Genomic DNA, 14,464 nt, shown 5'->3' on the forward strand with positions numbered 1-14,464 from the left:
GGGAGCTGAGTGAGATGGAGTGAAAAAGCTATCTGGATTCAGTCCAGTGTCTGCTTCCGTTAAAAGACAATTTCCAGATGCAACTAAGAGGCAAACAAAGCCTGTGTTAAATCCCGGAGTCATGTCCTGTTCCTTTTCCTCACTCATTAGCTCTGCCTCCACACACAAAATAGGCACACTTTTGTAACTATTGGCTACTTCTCTGGACAGCTTGGTATCCTTCATGAGTAGGGGGCACAATAGGACAGTGAATGTACTCTAAAGTGTGCACCTGACCCCATGCAAAAGGTGTCCCTTACTTTACACTGAAATAAATTCTTACATCTGAGACTCCTATAATTGTAATTTGGTGGGGGGTTTTGCAATTATGTCACAACTGACTTATGGTGACCCCGTAGGGTTTTCAAGGTAAGAGACATTTGCCATTGCCTGCCTCTGCATCACACCCCTGGTATTCCTTGGAGGTCTTGCATCCAAATACTTGCCAGGGTCAGGACTGAGTGTGACTGGCCCAAGGTTGCCCAGCAAGTTTCCTTGGCAGAGTGGGGATTCGAACCTGGGTTTCCTGGAAACATATTCCAACACCTTAACCAGTACACCACGCTGGCTTTCTTTAAATTGTAGTTACCTATTCTCAAGTCCTTTGCAAGTTTACATCCCTTCGAAGCCATGAGATAAACGTTTAGATATTCCCCTATTCTGTTCTGTATACATCGTTCACCAACTCTGTGACTGGAGATAAATTTAATTCTAGAAGCCTTCAGGATTAAGCATAAATCTTCCTGCTTTGTTGAGAAATACAGTCACAACGAACAAGAAATAACATACTTCCCCCATTTAAATCCTCAAATGTAATTTCTCGATATGGTGAAGTTGGCAGGCTAGTTCCATCAGCTGCTACATAAACCATAGATGAAGGCTAAAGAAATATACCCAAAGCTTTCCTAAGTGAGTAGTTTGCTTTGAGAGAAAAAAAAAAATGCAAGCGGAGCTATTACAAAATACTTAGCCCAGATTTTTATTTGAAGCACGGCGTGGTCAATAAAACATAATCACTGCCATTTCAGTTTTCAGCACCCAGATCGCTAAATTCATTACAAAATTTGCAGAGGATATGGTGTTAAGGCAATTCTCTATTTTTGTTTACTCTTGAGAGAACTGATAAATGGCTGTTCTGGGTTTATGTTGCTGAAAGCTGGCTCAAGTTTGGAGTTGCTGCATGCTCTTAAACGAAAACGCCAGAGCGCGCTCCCCACAACTAGGAACAAGGTGAGGGGGGGAACACTGAAGGCCCGACATAGTTGTTTCAATGATTTTATCCAATAGTCATCACTACTTAGGATGGGACTGTTAGAAAGAGAGGGGGAGCCTTACTGAATTTTCTCAGTGGCCTTTTATGCAGGGTTGTTTCCCCGCGGTCACCCCTGCTGACTGCTTCGGGGCTTCTTTTATGCCTTTTCCGCCCGTCAGAGGTTGCCTGGTTCTGCCTGCATTTTCCAGATTCTGGCTAAAACAGCATCTGGAAAACACGGGCAAAACACAGGGGCAGAGTAAGGTGGCCTCTAACGGGCAGAAAAGGCATGCATAATCAAAAGGAAGCCCCAAAGCCATCGGCGGGGGTGACTGCGAGGAACCGTCCCTGCATATAAGACCAATGTGAAATTCAACATGTCGAGCCTTAATGCTCGCTCCTTTAACTGTATACATCCTAGCTTTTCGGCTTTGGTTCCAGCTCTGCTACTTGTTTCTTTTCCTTCCAATGACTATAAAAGTCTTATATGGGTAGAGGATGCTCAATCATATTCCGAGAATGCATTCTGGGAGAGCACTCATTTTTCAGTGATATTGTAGGCCAGATTCACTAGATTTTTTGTACCCCCGTTGAGATGAAAAGTCCTTGAATCCTACACAACTCCCATTCATTTCACTAGACGCTGTGGAGTGTTCCTGACAGGTTGTACTCTGAATTGCTCAAATATAAAAATACTCAACATTAACAATATTCTCCTTTTTAAAAACCTCTGAAGCATAAATTATATATACATATATATAAAATGGCAGAGGGTGATTTTTTATCAATTCCCCCCACTATAGCCCCCCCTTTGACCCCCCATGATGTTGCTGAGGGTATGTTGACCCACAACAGCAGCATTTCACAAGGGATAGAAGAACTGCAGCAGGAAGAAGAAGGCAGGAAAATCACTGCTTATACAAACTACTATTATGGAGGCACCATTTAAAAATACTACAATTTTGCCACTGGAAGCAGAAGGAGATTCTGAGGTTTTAGAACTCGTTCTTTTTGGCACAATGCTGAGCTGGGCAGAAGCCCGGCCACAATCTACACAATTTTTCCAGTTGAATCCCTGGGTTTGAGTAGTCACGTTCAATGTTGTTGTCCCTAGGGAAATAATCAGGAATTGTTCTCTTGGTGTTACATGCTTCTAGTTATTTAACAGGAATATGGTCTTTTTTGTTGTTGGAGCGTCAAAGTGTGGCTCCAGATGCTCTTCCTTTGTCTAAGGCCTTGTAAAGAGAATTTTGAAAATGGCTCCAATTAAAAAACCCACAGAAACCAAGCGATTAATGGCATCCATTATCTGGCAGTGCATTTTTGCACATAGTTATATCAAGTTGTGTTTTTAAACAGCACAACTACACGCCTAAACAAAAACCAGGAAGAACCCTTATTTTAGGTTGTGCTTAGCATCTTCTCATGACCTGAGTTCGATCCCGACAGAAGTCGGTTTCAGGTAGCCGGCTCAAGGTTGACTCAGCCTTCCATCCTTCCGAGGTCGGTAAAATGAGTACCCAGCTTGCTGGGGGTAAAAGATGACTGGGGAAGGCAATGGCAAACCACCCTGTAAATATAGTCTGCCTAGTAAACGTCGGGATGTGACGTCACCCCATGGGTCAGTATTGACCTGGTGCTTGTGCAGGGGACTACCTTTACCTTTACCTAGCACCTTCACCTATAAGCAAGGCACAGAGGTCATACTTTTGAACTAGGAAAGCATGGGTGGATGGGGAAAAGGATTTTTCAAAACGTTTTACGCAGCAGTATTTAGAAGTTTAGGACAAGCGACATAGGGCAAGCCTGTGCCCAACAGAAACTGCTTGGATCAGGAGAACATGATCCTTTAAGTTGTACTTTGGTCAGTAGTTTTTAAGGCGAAGTATCCATTTTTTTGGTGCCACGCCATAGCATTAAAAAAAAAAAAAGGCAAAGTGATATCCTTGATGATCTGCTGCAACCTAAAGTAAAAAAAAGAGTCGTGTGGTACCTTAAAGGCTAACATTTATTGTGGCATAAACTTTTGTGAGTCACAGCCCGGTCTCTGGCTCATGAACGCTTAAGGCCACCATAAATGTGATAGGTCTTTAGGGGCCATAAGACTCTTTGTTATTTCAGTATTTTCTCCAACACTCACTCCTAAGGCCCAGCCTTCTGTCTCTTCCAGGACAAGATGCCTTCCTCAAGATGGATACTGTGGCTGTAGCTCAGAATTAAAGAGTACCGCCTACTGCTTCTTAACCGGCAGCTCCTCCAGAGCCGTACGATACAATACACCTTTTTTCAGAACAACAAATCCTAGGCAGTCCTCTTCTAAGATATACCCCCCAAATTATCGTGCATTTGGAAGGCGCACATTGTTGACAGAGAGAAGCTTCCAGTGTAGCTGCGGTAAAGCTTCAGTGGGATTAACACAAAAGATCGCCCTATTAAGCGCTGCTGCCGGGTCGGGGCTTCCCTTGCCACATGCGGCTTCTCTTCAGGCTTTCAGACCGAAGTGTTATCTTCATTCTCAGTAATATTTTCAGTGCTTGGATGAGTCTGCCTGTTGTTGTTTTTTAAAAAAGACAAAGGAATTGCTTTTGAATAAACATTACATTAGCCTGGCTGGGTATAGTATGGCAGCATGGGCAGCCCAACCCTGAAGGGGGGCGGGGGTGGGCAGATCTGCAGCTTCCTGGTTGCCACGGAGGCAAAAACAGAAGTTTTTTTTAAAAGGGGGGAATCCCCCATTGCTTCCAATGGGGCTGCACCACCCAAAAAGGTGGCACAGCATCGCCACAGCATGAGGGGTGTTCCCAGGGTGAAAGGATGATGAAGCTGCCCTTCGGAGAAAGCCCTGCTGGCGTGGCTGAACTGGTGATGGGGGCCGGCAGCTTCCAGATGCTGGCATGTTTTTCGTGATAAGGTGGCACCCTGTGCCTCCTAAGGCAGTAGTTCTCAACCTTTTTTGCTCCATTCCCCCCTTTCACCATTGTTCAGATTATAATTCCCCCCTTCCCAAGATAGTATAACTCAAAAAAACAAACTACAATTTTACAGATTGTACATCATCTGCAGGACATCACGCTTTGCTGAATAGTGATCCCAATTCCCCCCCCGAACCCTAAAATTCCCCCTTGGGGGGGAATTCCCCCCTTGTTGAGAACCCATGTCCTAAGGAGCTTTCCCCCCTCCCTTTCAGGAATGGGCTCTAAGTCACCAAGAAAATTGATTTGGACTTTGGGGAAGTGAGGCTTTGGGGAAAAAGTAAATAGGTGCCAGGGAATCCCTTGGCGGGTACCACATTAAAGATCACTGATGTACTCTTTGATTATTGTTTCTTGGAAGATATTTTTACTTGATTGGCAAATCTGAAGTGGTTACAAATGAGAAGGGCTATAACTCTTAAAATACTTCAATTATAAATGCTATTATGCAAGAGATATGACTTTCAAAGGCCTTTCTTTCTAAAATGGTAAGAGTATTGCCTGTAATTAGCATTATATATTGGGACAATACAGCAGTATAGTAGTTTTACATACTTGTGTATTAAAAAGGCTAACCCAAAAGCAGTAGCAGCCTTCTTAATGAGAGAGAGAAAAATCATATGTAGTAAAGAACAGAGTAGTAGCAGGCTTCTTAACTAAGAGAGAGAAAAATCATATGTAGTAAAGAGCCGCAGCTTTATCGCAGATACAAAACCAACCTTAGCATTTCCAGGGCATATTTTGTTTCCTTTCGACTCTTTTCGTTGATTGGATAGAAGAGGAGTATGAATAAGCCTAAGAAGATGAGTCCGGCAGGGACCCCTCCAACCAAAACCTTCAGCACGGTAACCACACTGTCGGACTGCCTGCAGGATCCTGATTCGTAACCAACAAACCTATTAAAAAGGCATACGGCTGTTATCCTCTCATCTCGGTTTACTGCGAAAGCACCACTCCCCCCCTGCCCGTTTGAAATCCTGCTTTCATTTCTTTCTGCCGTCTCTCACTGGCTCAAGGGAGCAGTCTTGTTTTCTCCCAGGTGGGCCCAACACATGCCAACAAACGTGCAGTTCCAACCACAAGTAATGCAGAAAGTTAAGCGCTTTCAGATAAAAGTCAGCGCTCAAAGATTGCTGAATGCTTCAAGAAAGAGAGAGTGCACATTCTGGCCTCTGTCCGTGTGGACAGGGTTGGAAGAACCAAGCAACCAATATCCACTTCCTGTGGTTGACATTCCTGGCTGCCCAGTTCCACTTTTGAGGAATCACCGTTTCCGCCTTCACGTAAAGCTACAAACATGTATACTACTAGCCAGGTTTAGTTTTTTTAAAATCCATCCAGTTAAATCTTTCCGGAATCTGGAAACTTTCACCAGAGTGCAGCAGAGCCAATAATCTGCCAGCCATCCTGTGAATTAGATTCTCTGTCTTCAGCCACTAAAACCAGGGGCGGAGAATTGGACTTTTTAGACTGGGGAGGGGGGAGAGGGAACCACTTTCAGTTGTAATTTAAACTGACCCATTCACCACAATTAAAAAAACCCCTGCATACTTATGGAGTCTTCAAACAATAAAAAAGAGCACAAAATCCAGCCTGTGTTTGAAGAAATAGCAGTTTCAAATCTGACAATTAAAAAACAATAATAATGTACACCTGGTGGCCCTGATCCAGCATGACATAAGAGCAAGTAACCATGTGTAAACAGTGGCCAAGATGCGAATATGCACCAAAACATTGTACCCCACCACTTCACCGGGGCTCCGATGAACACTGCAGTTCAGATGCACATCACATCTGCAACATTTCGGCATGCAGAAGGCTGATTCTGTACGAGGACATCTCTGCGGATATTAGAGTGCCTTCTAAACAATTCCTTTTTTTCTTTTACCATTTGACATTTTCCCCATCATGTTTTTGAAGTCTTTGTGTTATATGTGAGTGCAAAATTCACCTAACCAAACAAACACACAGTCCCAGGGGCAGACTGGCCCTTTACGTTATTGAGAAGGTTCCCGAGGGGTGGGTGCCCTAGAGAGCTGCTGGTGGACAGAGCATACCTCTCCAGTGTTTGAAGTGGCCATGGAGATTTTGGAAGCAGATGTTAAATCCTTCAGTCTCCCAGGTAAAGTTCAAGCCTTAAGATTAGGGGTGTGCATCAAAAACAAAACAGTGAAATTCAGATTCAGGTATACTGGAATGGAAATGTTTTGGGATTCCTGAAAAATACCGAATCCCCATAATGGTATGGGCTTTTTAGAGGAATCCCCCCAAAATTGGGTCCATTATACCCTACTGGGAATCTTTCTCGGGCTCTGGGGAAGGACTGTTTTTCAGGGTAGAGGCACCAAACCTGGGGGTTCTTCTAAGGAGAGTCCCCAGCATCTATGCTGCAAATATGGTACCTCTATCTTAAAAAAACAGGCTCTCCCAAAGCCCCAGAAAGATTCCCTATAGACTACAATGGAGGGGGGATTTAAATACCTGCAGAGGTCCCACCACCACCGTTAGCAACTGTAGCTGGTGATCCTGAAATGATCCTGAAAAAAGCTTTTTCTGTTTTTGTTGTTGTTGTTGTTGTTTGCTTGTTTGGGATCAAGATTGCCGGCTACAGGTTACAACCACATTTTTTTCTGTTTGGCTTTGCTGAATACACACCCCTGTTTAAGACGGCCTTTCCCAGCCAGGTTACCAAGTGTGCCCCAGTATTATGCAGGGGGGGCAGGGCAGGGACTTCTGAAAATCTGTAAATCTTTCCTCCCAGGAAAGTGAGTTTCCCAGGATGGCTCAGCAACAGTGGGCTGCTATCCATGGACATTGTGTCCTCAGTGTAAACCACCAGCTGGCTGAACCCAAGGGATGAATCAGGAAACTAGTGTCTAGGGACCAGTTTCAGGATTAGGGGATTTTTTTTTTAATTATTGCTTTAATTTGCCTGGCTGTCTTGCTCATTCTGCATTTTTAAGCTGAATCCCATAGCTTTTCTGTGGCAGTGAGCACTCAGTTCAAATCCCTGGTGTGTGGGTGATCAAGTTTTAGCCCCTCCCCCTGCGCCAGCCTAAGTAGTTGCTCTGTGCTTTGCACACTTGTGCAGAGCTGCCCGCTGCATTGTGTTGCGCTGGCATTTGGGCAAACCCCATTCTCTTTGCCCTGACCTGACGGGCATGCAAACCTCCTTGCTTTTGGGAAAGTTATTTGCCGCTTCTCGTGACTTCTGCATTTCCCACTTTGAATGCCATCTTTTAATCGAACCTCTCGAACTTCTGCTGGGGTTTGACATCTCAGACTATGTGGCAGACAGACCCAGCCAGCTCCTCCATGCAATGAGAGAAGTGCTGTCAGGGAAGAGGAGGTGGGGGGTGGTGAGCTGGGGCGAAATCCAAAAACTAGGCTGGTGGCTGTGGTTTAACCTACCTCAACTGTCCAGGGTAGGTGGAATGGAGACAGAAGGGTGTGTGAAGAGGCAGTGCACTCCGCCACCGAAGAAAGGGACTCTGGCTGATCCGTCTCACCACAGGCACCCCCATCCCCACCCCAGGCTTCCACAACACATGCACATTTGCAAACTGCTTGTTGCTATTTACCGTATTTTTCGCTCCATAAGACGCACTTTTTTCCTCCTCAAAAGTGAGGGGAAATGTTGGTGCGTCTTATGGAGTGAATGTGCGTCTTATGGACCCTAGCCCAGTCCATAAGACACACATTCTAGCTTGGAAGGAAGGCGGGCGTGGCGCACAGAGCCGGCTGGGCGCGCCAGAACGACGCGAGCCAGCGTTCCCCGCCCCAACGGCCAGCTGGGGGGTGCGTCTTATGGTCCGGTGCGTCTAATGGAGCGAAAAATACAGTATTTCTTCACGTAATTTATACACCACTTTTCTCCCCAATGTGTGTTAGGGTTGCCAGGTCCCTCTTCGCCACCGGTGGGAGATTTTGGGGGCGGAGCCTGAGGAGGGACTTCAATACCATAGAGTCCAATTGCCAAAGCGGCCATTTTCTCCAGGTGAACTGATCTCTATCAGCAGGAGACCAGTTTTAATAGCAAGAGATCTCTAGCTTGTACCTGGAGGTTGGCAACCCTAAATGGGGACCTAAAGTGGCTTACAACATTCTCCTCTCCTCTTTTTATCTTCACAACAACCCCGTGAGGCAGGCTAGGCTGAAAGCGTGCGATTGGCCCGTCGTCAGGCAACAAGCTTCTGTGGCAGAGAGAGGATTCAAACCCAGATCCTAGTCCAACATTCTAACCACAACACAACGTTGGGTCTATTGAGAGCATTGTACATGCGAGCGTATGGCACTCATTTGACACATATATATATATTCTCTCACAAACATATGTATCATATTGTATAATATATTACTTGTTGGAAGCTTCCCTGAGCCCGACTTAGTTGGAAAAGGGAGGGTTATAAATAAAATAAAAATAAAACAGTGAAGCAAATATACATATATATTTCTCTTAAATCCAGGCATAATTTTGGCAGTGATGGGGAAATGTTTATGCATTTGATGCCAGAAAGTTAAAAGTCAGCACCGAGAAAGAACAACAGCAGCAGAGTTATACAGATTACGTTTACTTGGCCAGTGCTGAAAAGTTCCCTTTTCCAGAGCAAAATCAGCCCCAAAAAATTGAGCCAAAAGGATTTTTTTTTTTACTGATTTTTACATTTTCCAGCTGTGAGCTATCTGGAGCACTATTGTCCTATTTTAAGGCTTCCATGACATATTTTAACCAAAGAAAATAGTCTACTATTAAAAAAAACCCTGAGGGATATTTAATCGTAGGCAATAAAAGCTATGTCTAACTGAAATGGCTTAAAATGCATATAAAAAGATGAGAGGCAACTAAAAACCCTCGTTGTGGCTGTGAAGCTCAGAATGCATATGGGGAAACTGCTTGTTTGAAAGCATTCCTATGGGGTAAACACACTCCCAGGAGGTTTTCAGCTTAGCCTCCTCCTCGACATGAAAGACGCCCAAACAGGTGCACAGCATGACGTGTTATAAAGCAGAAGGCGGTGCAGTGGCTAGAGCATCAACTAGGATCTTGGGAGACTCTGGGTCCGAATCCCCACCCTGCCGTGGAAACTTGCTGGGTGACCTGGGGCCAGTCTCACACGCTCAGCCCAATCTACCTGGTATCCAGGATAAAATGGAGCAGAGGGAAACGATGTTAGCTGCTTTGGGTCCTCACTGGGGAGAAAGGCAGGCTGTAAACAAAGTAATAAACAACCATACAGCCCGCAGGAAGCATGCAGCACGGAAGACCTTTGTTGTGCAGCCTGGATCAGAACACTGACTCCCAGCTGAAGTTTGGCATTCTGATTCCACCCCACCCAGCAAAGACACGAGGCTTCCCAGGAAGGAAAGGAAGGCTCAAAACAGCATGGTGTAGTGGTTAGCAGTGGTTGTTTGGAGCGGTGGACTCTAATCTGGAGAACCGAGTTTGATTCCCCACTCCTCCACATGAGCGGCGGAGGCTAATCTGGTGAACTGGATTTGTTTCCCCACTCCTCCACATGAAGCCAGATGGGTGACCTTGGGCTAGTCACAGCTCTCTTAGAGCTCTCTCAGCTCCACCTACCTCACAGGGTGTCTGTTGTGGGGAGGGGAAGGGAAGGTGATTGTAAGCCATTTTGATTCTTCCTTAAGTGGTAGAGAAAATTGGCATAAAAAAAATGCAACTCTTCTTCAATTCAGCATTCTGATTCCTCATCCCACCAGGGAAGCCTCCTACACAGTTGCATCAAAACACTTCCTAAACGAGGGATCAGAACCCCCAAATCACAACTGGGATAGGGCAATCTGATCCCTCCCATCCCCCATCCCCCCCAAATTAACTGGCCGACACCGGAGAAGCTTAGGGTGGGGATCGAATCACAATCAGCATTCCAGATTTCTCCCTTGCATCGCAGAAGCTTCTCATTCACAAACCGCTGGGGTGCGAAGAGGGAAATTTCTCTACAGAAAGTCCCCACGATGCAACAGGGAAACACACTGAAGGTGAGCATTATGAGCAAAGGAAAAGGTGAGTTTCAGCGGTGTCTTCTTTGAATTAATGGAACTACTCACTCCAGAGAGGATGCAGAAATGCCAAGTCCAATTCCTGCTGCCATCTTCGTAAAAAAGACGTATGAAGAATAGAAGATGGTTTCATGTCCTTTTGAACAAGGATTCTGCAGGCGAAAGTGGTCGACCACATCAGGCAACATGGACCTTTAATTAACAATTTTTTTAAAAAAAGACATATCGTCACATATTTCCATGACATTCCAGGGCATTTAAATGTTTGCCTACATTTTGCATACACTGTCACTTTTAATGGCATGATTAAGAAAGCCTAGAACCATAGGGTTGGAAGGAACCACCAGGGTCATCTAGTCCAACCCTCTGCACAATGCACGAAATTCACAACTACCCCCCCTCCACATCCCCAGTGACCAACTACTCCATGCCCAGAAAATGGCAAAAAAAAACCTCTGGGGTGGATCCTTGCCCAATCTGGCCAGGAGGAAAATTGCTTCCAGACACACACAAAAACCCCAAGGCATTGCAAACGGATTGCATCAGGTTATTTGCATCGGAACCCCCTTCCAAAGACCTCTCTCAGGTTAGAGGGCAGAGACTAGCACTACGAGAGAATTGCCATTAGATAATAAGCATGGGTGAGCAGGAGCGGGAATGCATTCTTGATTAATGTCCAATTTAATTGCTTTGGCTGATAGGTTTGCGATAGCCAGAACAATGGGAAATAAAACTGAAATAAAGCATACAAAAGTCCTCCTGGGAAACATGCCAGTGAACAAAAAAAACAGAAAGTTGTAAAACCTTTGCAATGATTCAGTTGCTTTAGAGAGAAATCCCCCTCCCCTTGGGGGGGGGGGGAATCTGCAGCTCTAATCAGTTTCTCAAAGAACTTAAAACCAGCCGTTATTCCACTGGCTGAAAACACTTTTGTATCCAAGTCCTTCCTCAACATGAACAGTTGCTTGGTCGGCTGTTAAAAAAAACCCCAACGCTAACTGCATTAACATTTCCCCCCATCACTTTAGTACCATAATCCTTTTAGGGTTTTCAGATACTAAGCCCCTCTATAGGTTTGACTGTCTCCTAGGGCTGCTTCACATGTTCTTTTTTTTTTAATTAGTCAAATATGGCAGTGTCTTCCCACTAGAAGAAGAAGAAGAATTAGTTTTTATATGCCGACTTTCTCTACCACTTAAGGGAGAATCAAACCAGCTTAGAATCACCTTCCCCTCCCCACAACAGACACCCTGTGAGATAGGTGGGGCTGAGAGAGTGTGACTAGCCCAAGGTCACCCAGCTGGCTTCATGTGTAGGAGTGGGGAAACAAATCCAGTTCACCAGATTAGCCTCCGCCGCTCATGTGGAGGAGTGCAGGAATCAAACGCTGGCTCTCTACACCACTACAAGTAATCGAGAGAGAAGCAGACCCTCATGCCTGTTACGTTTCGCAGATCCCCTCCCAATTCAAGGACACGTCAGGTCAGGGGAAAATGGCAGGACGAACCCAGCGATTATCAATGTCAGTCAGCTCAAACAGCTGCTTCCAATGCTGTGCAGTGAGCCTGGGAAATCAAAAAGTCATTGAATGGGGTGTGGATCCCATCACACCGTTTCTAATCACCGTCTGTACAGGGCAATCCTATGCAGAGTCGGTTCACTGAAATAAGTGGACTGAGACTGAAGAAGAAGAAGGAGTTGGTTTTTATATGCCGACTTTCTCTACCACTTAAGGAAGAATCAAACCGGCTTACAATCTTTTCTTCCCCACAATAGACACCCTGTGAGGTAGGTGGTGCTGAGAGAGCTCGAAGAGAACTGTGACTAGCCCAAGGTCACCCAGCTGGCTTCATGTGGAGGAGTGGGGAAACAAATCCAGTTCACCAGATTAGCCTCCGCAGCTCATGTGGAGGAGTGGAGAAACAAACCCGTTTCTCCAGATCAGAGTCCGCCGCTCCAAACAACTGCTCTTAACCACTATACTACGCTGGCTCTCCTGACTGGAGTAATGCTGGACTGCACTGTTAATCGTGTAGATTTAATGCCTAGTAACAGTGTGTAATTGGACTTCGACACACCTGGCCAAATAGCCGGTGTGGTATAGTGGCTAGAGTGTTGGACTAGGATGCGGGAGACCCAGGTTCGAATCCCCAATCTGCCAGAGAAGCTTGCTGGGTGGCCTTGGGCCAGTCACACTCTCAGGGTTGTTGTGAGGAGAGAATGATGTCCCCACTGGGGAGAAAAATGGGATATAAGTAAATTTTGTAGACTCAGAAACCAAATGTTGAATTTGAGCAAAAATTCTAGTCATCTCCATGGATTCAAATCCGGAGGTTCTAAACCCAGACTGATTGAGGCTCTCTTGAATTCTCCATCACATTGGTGCTGGCAAAACAAAATGTTTAATTCTGCAAAAACAAAAAAACAAAAACCCGAAACTGGGGGAAAATTAGAATGTCATCCAAATTGTGCATAAACTGTATTTAAATAAAACAAAAACAAAGATGACCCTTAAAAGTGAACCTCTTTTGTGGTATTTGTGTGCCCATGGGGTGGGGGTGAGGAATTGTTCAGGTGGGACAGAAAGCCAGAGAAAACTGGTCAAAAAGCAAACACACGTTGTAGTTTTTCAGTCAAACGATAGATGTAATAGGGGGAAAAGGGCTTTTAGTGTGTCCTGTCTCCACACTTAGCCATTTCAATAACATTAATGATAAATTTGGTTTTAAAACCAAATGTGAGTAGGGTTCAGGTCATTTCAGTGGCAATTTTTCATTTTTGGGACCCATTGCTATAGATCAGCAATCTCAGATCTTGTAAGCCTTCCACATGGTTGTTCTGTCATAAACTGAGTGGAAGAAGAGGAAGAAGAAGAAGAGGAGGAGGAGGAGATTTTTATATGCTGACTTTCTCTACCACTTAAGGGAGAATCAAACCGGCTTACAATCACCGTCCCCTTCTCTCCCCACAACAGACACCCGGTGAGGTAGGTGGGGCTGAGAGTGTGTGATTAGCCCTAGATCACCCAGCTGGCTTCAAGAGAAGGAGTGGGGAAACCAACCTGGTTCACCAGATGAGCGTCCACCGCTCATGTGGAGGAGTGGAAATCAAACCTGGTTCTCCAGATTAGAGTCCACCACTCCAAACTACCACTCTTAACCACTACACCACGCTGGTGTAAATACTACAAGGACTCTGCTGCCTGGCACATCCCATCACGTAATCAATTGTTTCTTTTGCTCATTGAGAACTGCCAATATCAACTTGATACATGCACACAAACACACCCACCAGGATATGACTTTCCTCCTACCATGGCAACAGCAAAGATGCTGCAATGCTCAGCCCAGATACAAAAGCCGCCGCGTAAGCTACAATCAGGTTAGGGACCGTGACCAGCATGACCACAAAAGGAATCATCCACTAGAAGAAAAGAAAAATGAGAAAAGGGGACATCAGTTAATCAGACCCAGTTTGCAACAGATCACCCAGACAGAAGCAGAAAGGCTTCATATGGCCCAGTCCAACCATCAAATGACATCAATGGACTTCAACCAACATTAAACCAAACAAAACACGGGTCTGCTGGTGGTCCAGCCAAGAGAAAGTAGCATTTAGGACCAAAGGGGGGGGAAAGGTACCAAGAAGATATCATTCGTTCCAGCCTGGCAATTGTATTGACTCACTCTGTGCAGTCTGCCTCAAGTCCAAGTGAGAAAGGTAGACTATGAATAATTTAAATAAATAATGCCAAGCAAGAGAATCATTTGACACAATTTATTTTACAACAATCTCACTTGATTGCTAAGTTGAGTAAGCATTTGTTGTCAGCAGTCTCTCTCTCTCTCTCTCTCTCTCACACTCACACACACACACTCACACACACATCTTTCCACTATTCTGAAACATCTTCTCCTTATGTGTTTGCTTGCTGCATGAATTCACTGGTATAACCCTTGCATATATGCAGCAAATGACTCTTAGTCTACCCTAGATCAGGCACATACACTTAAAGGTATTAGTACCCTATTAGGAAAGGATCTGCCAGTCATGTTAGATGGCATCAGGTGGCTGAGTGATAGATAGGGTTGCCTGCTCCGGGTTGGGAAATACCTGGAGATTTTTGGGGCGGAGCCTGAGGAAGGGAGGTTTGGGGGGGACTTAAATGCCATAGAGTCCA

General features: G+C 45.2%; 1 protein-coding gene across 1 annotated transcript in view; it reads right to left on the minus strand.

Annotated features, from left to right (window-relative positions):
• Nucleotides 1-3,751: 3,751 nt before the first annotated feature.
• Nucleotides 3,752-14,464, minus strand: part of MFSD2B (MFSD2 lysolipid transporter B, sphingolipid) — a 38,707-nt gene continuing 27,994 nt past the window's right edge. The window contains exons 11-14 of the mRNA XM_056856890.1: nt 13,598-13,707; nt 10,333-10,476; nt 4,983-5,159; nt 3,752-3,839 (exon numbers count right to left, since the gene is read on the minus strand). Of these exons, the coding sequence (XP_056712868.1) occupies nt 3,782-3,839; nt 4,983-5,159; nt 10,333-10,476; nt 13,598-13,707 (489 nt within the window). The 3' untranslated portion in view covers nt 3,752-3,781. The remainder of the gene's footprint in view (nt 3,840-4,982; nt 5,160-10,332; nt 10,477-13,597; nt 13,708-14,464) is intronic.

This window comes from Euleptes europaea, chromosome 10, assembly GCF_029931775.1.
Source record: "Euleptes europaea isolate rEulEur1 chromosome 10, rEulEur1.hap1, whole genome shotgun sequence".
Classification (NCBI taxonomy): Eukaryota; Metazoa; Chordata; class Lepidosauria; order Squamata; family Sphaerodactylidae; genus Euleptes; species Euleptes europaea.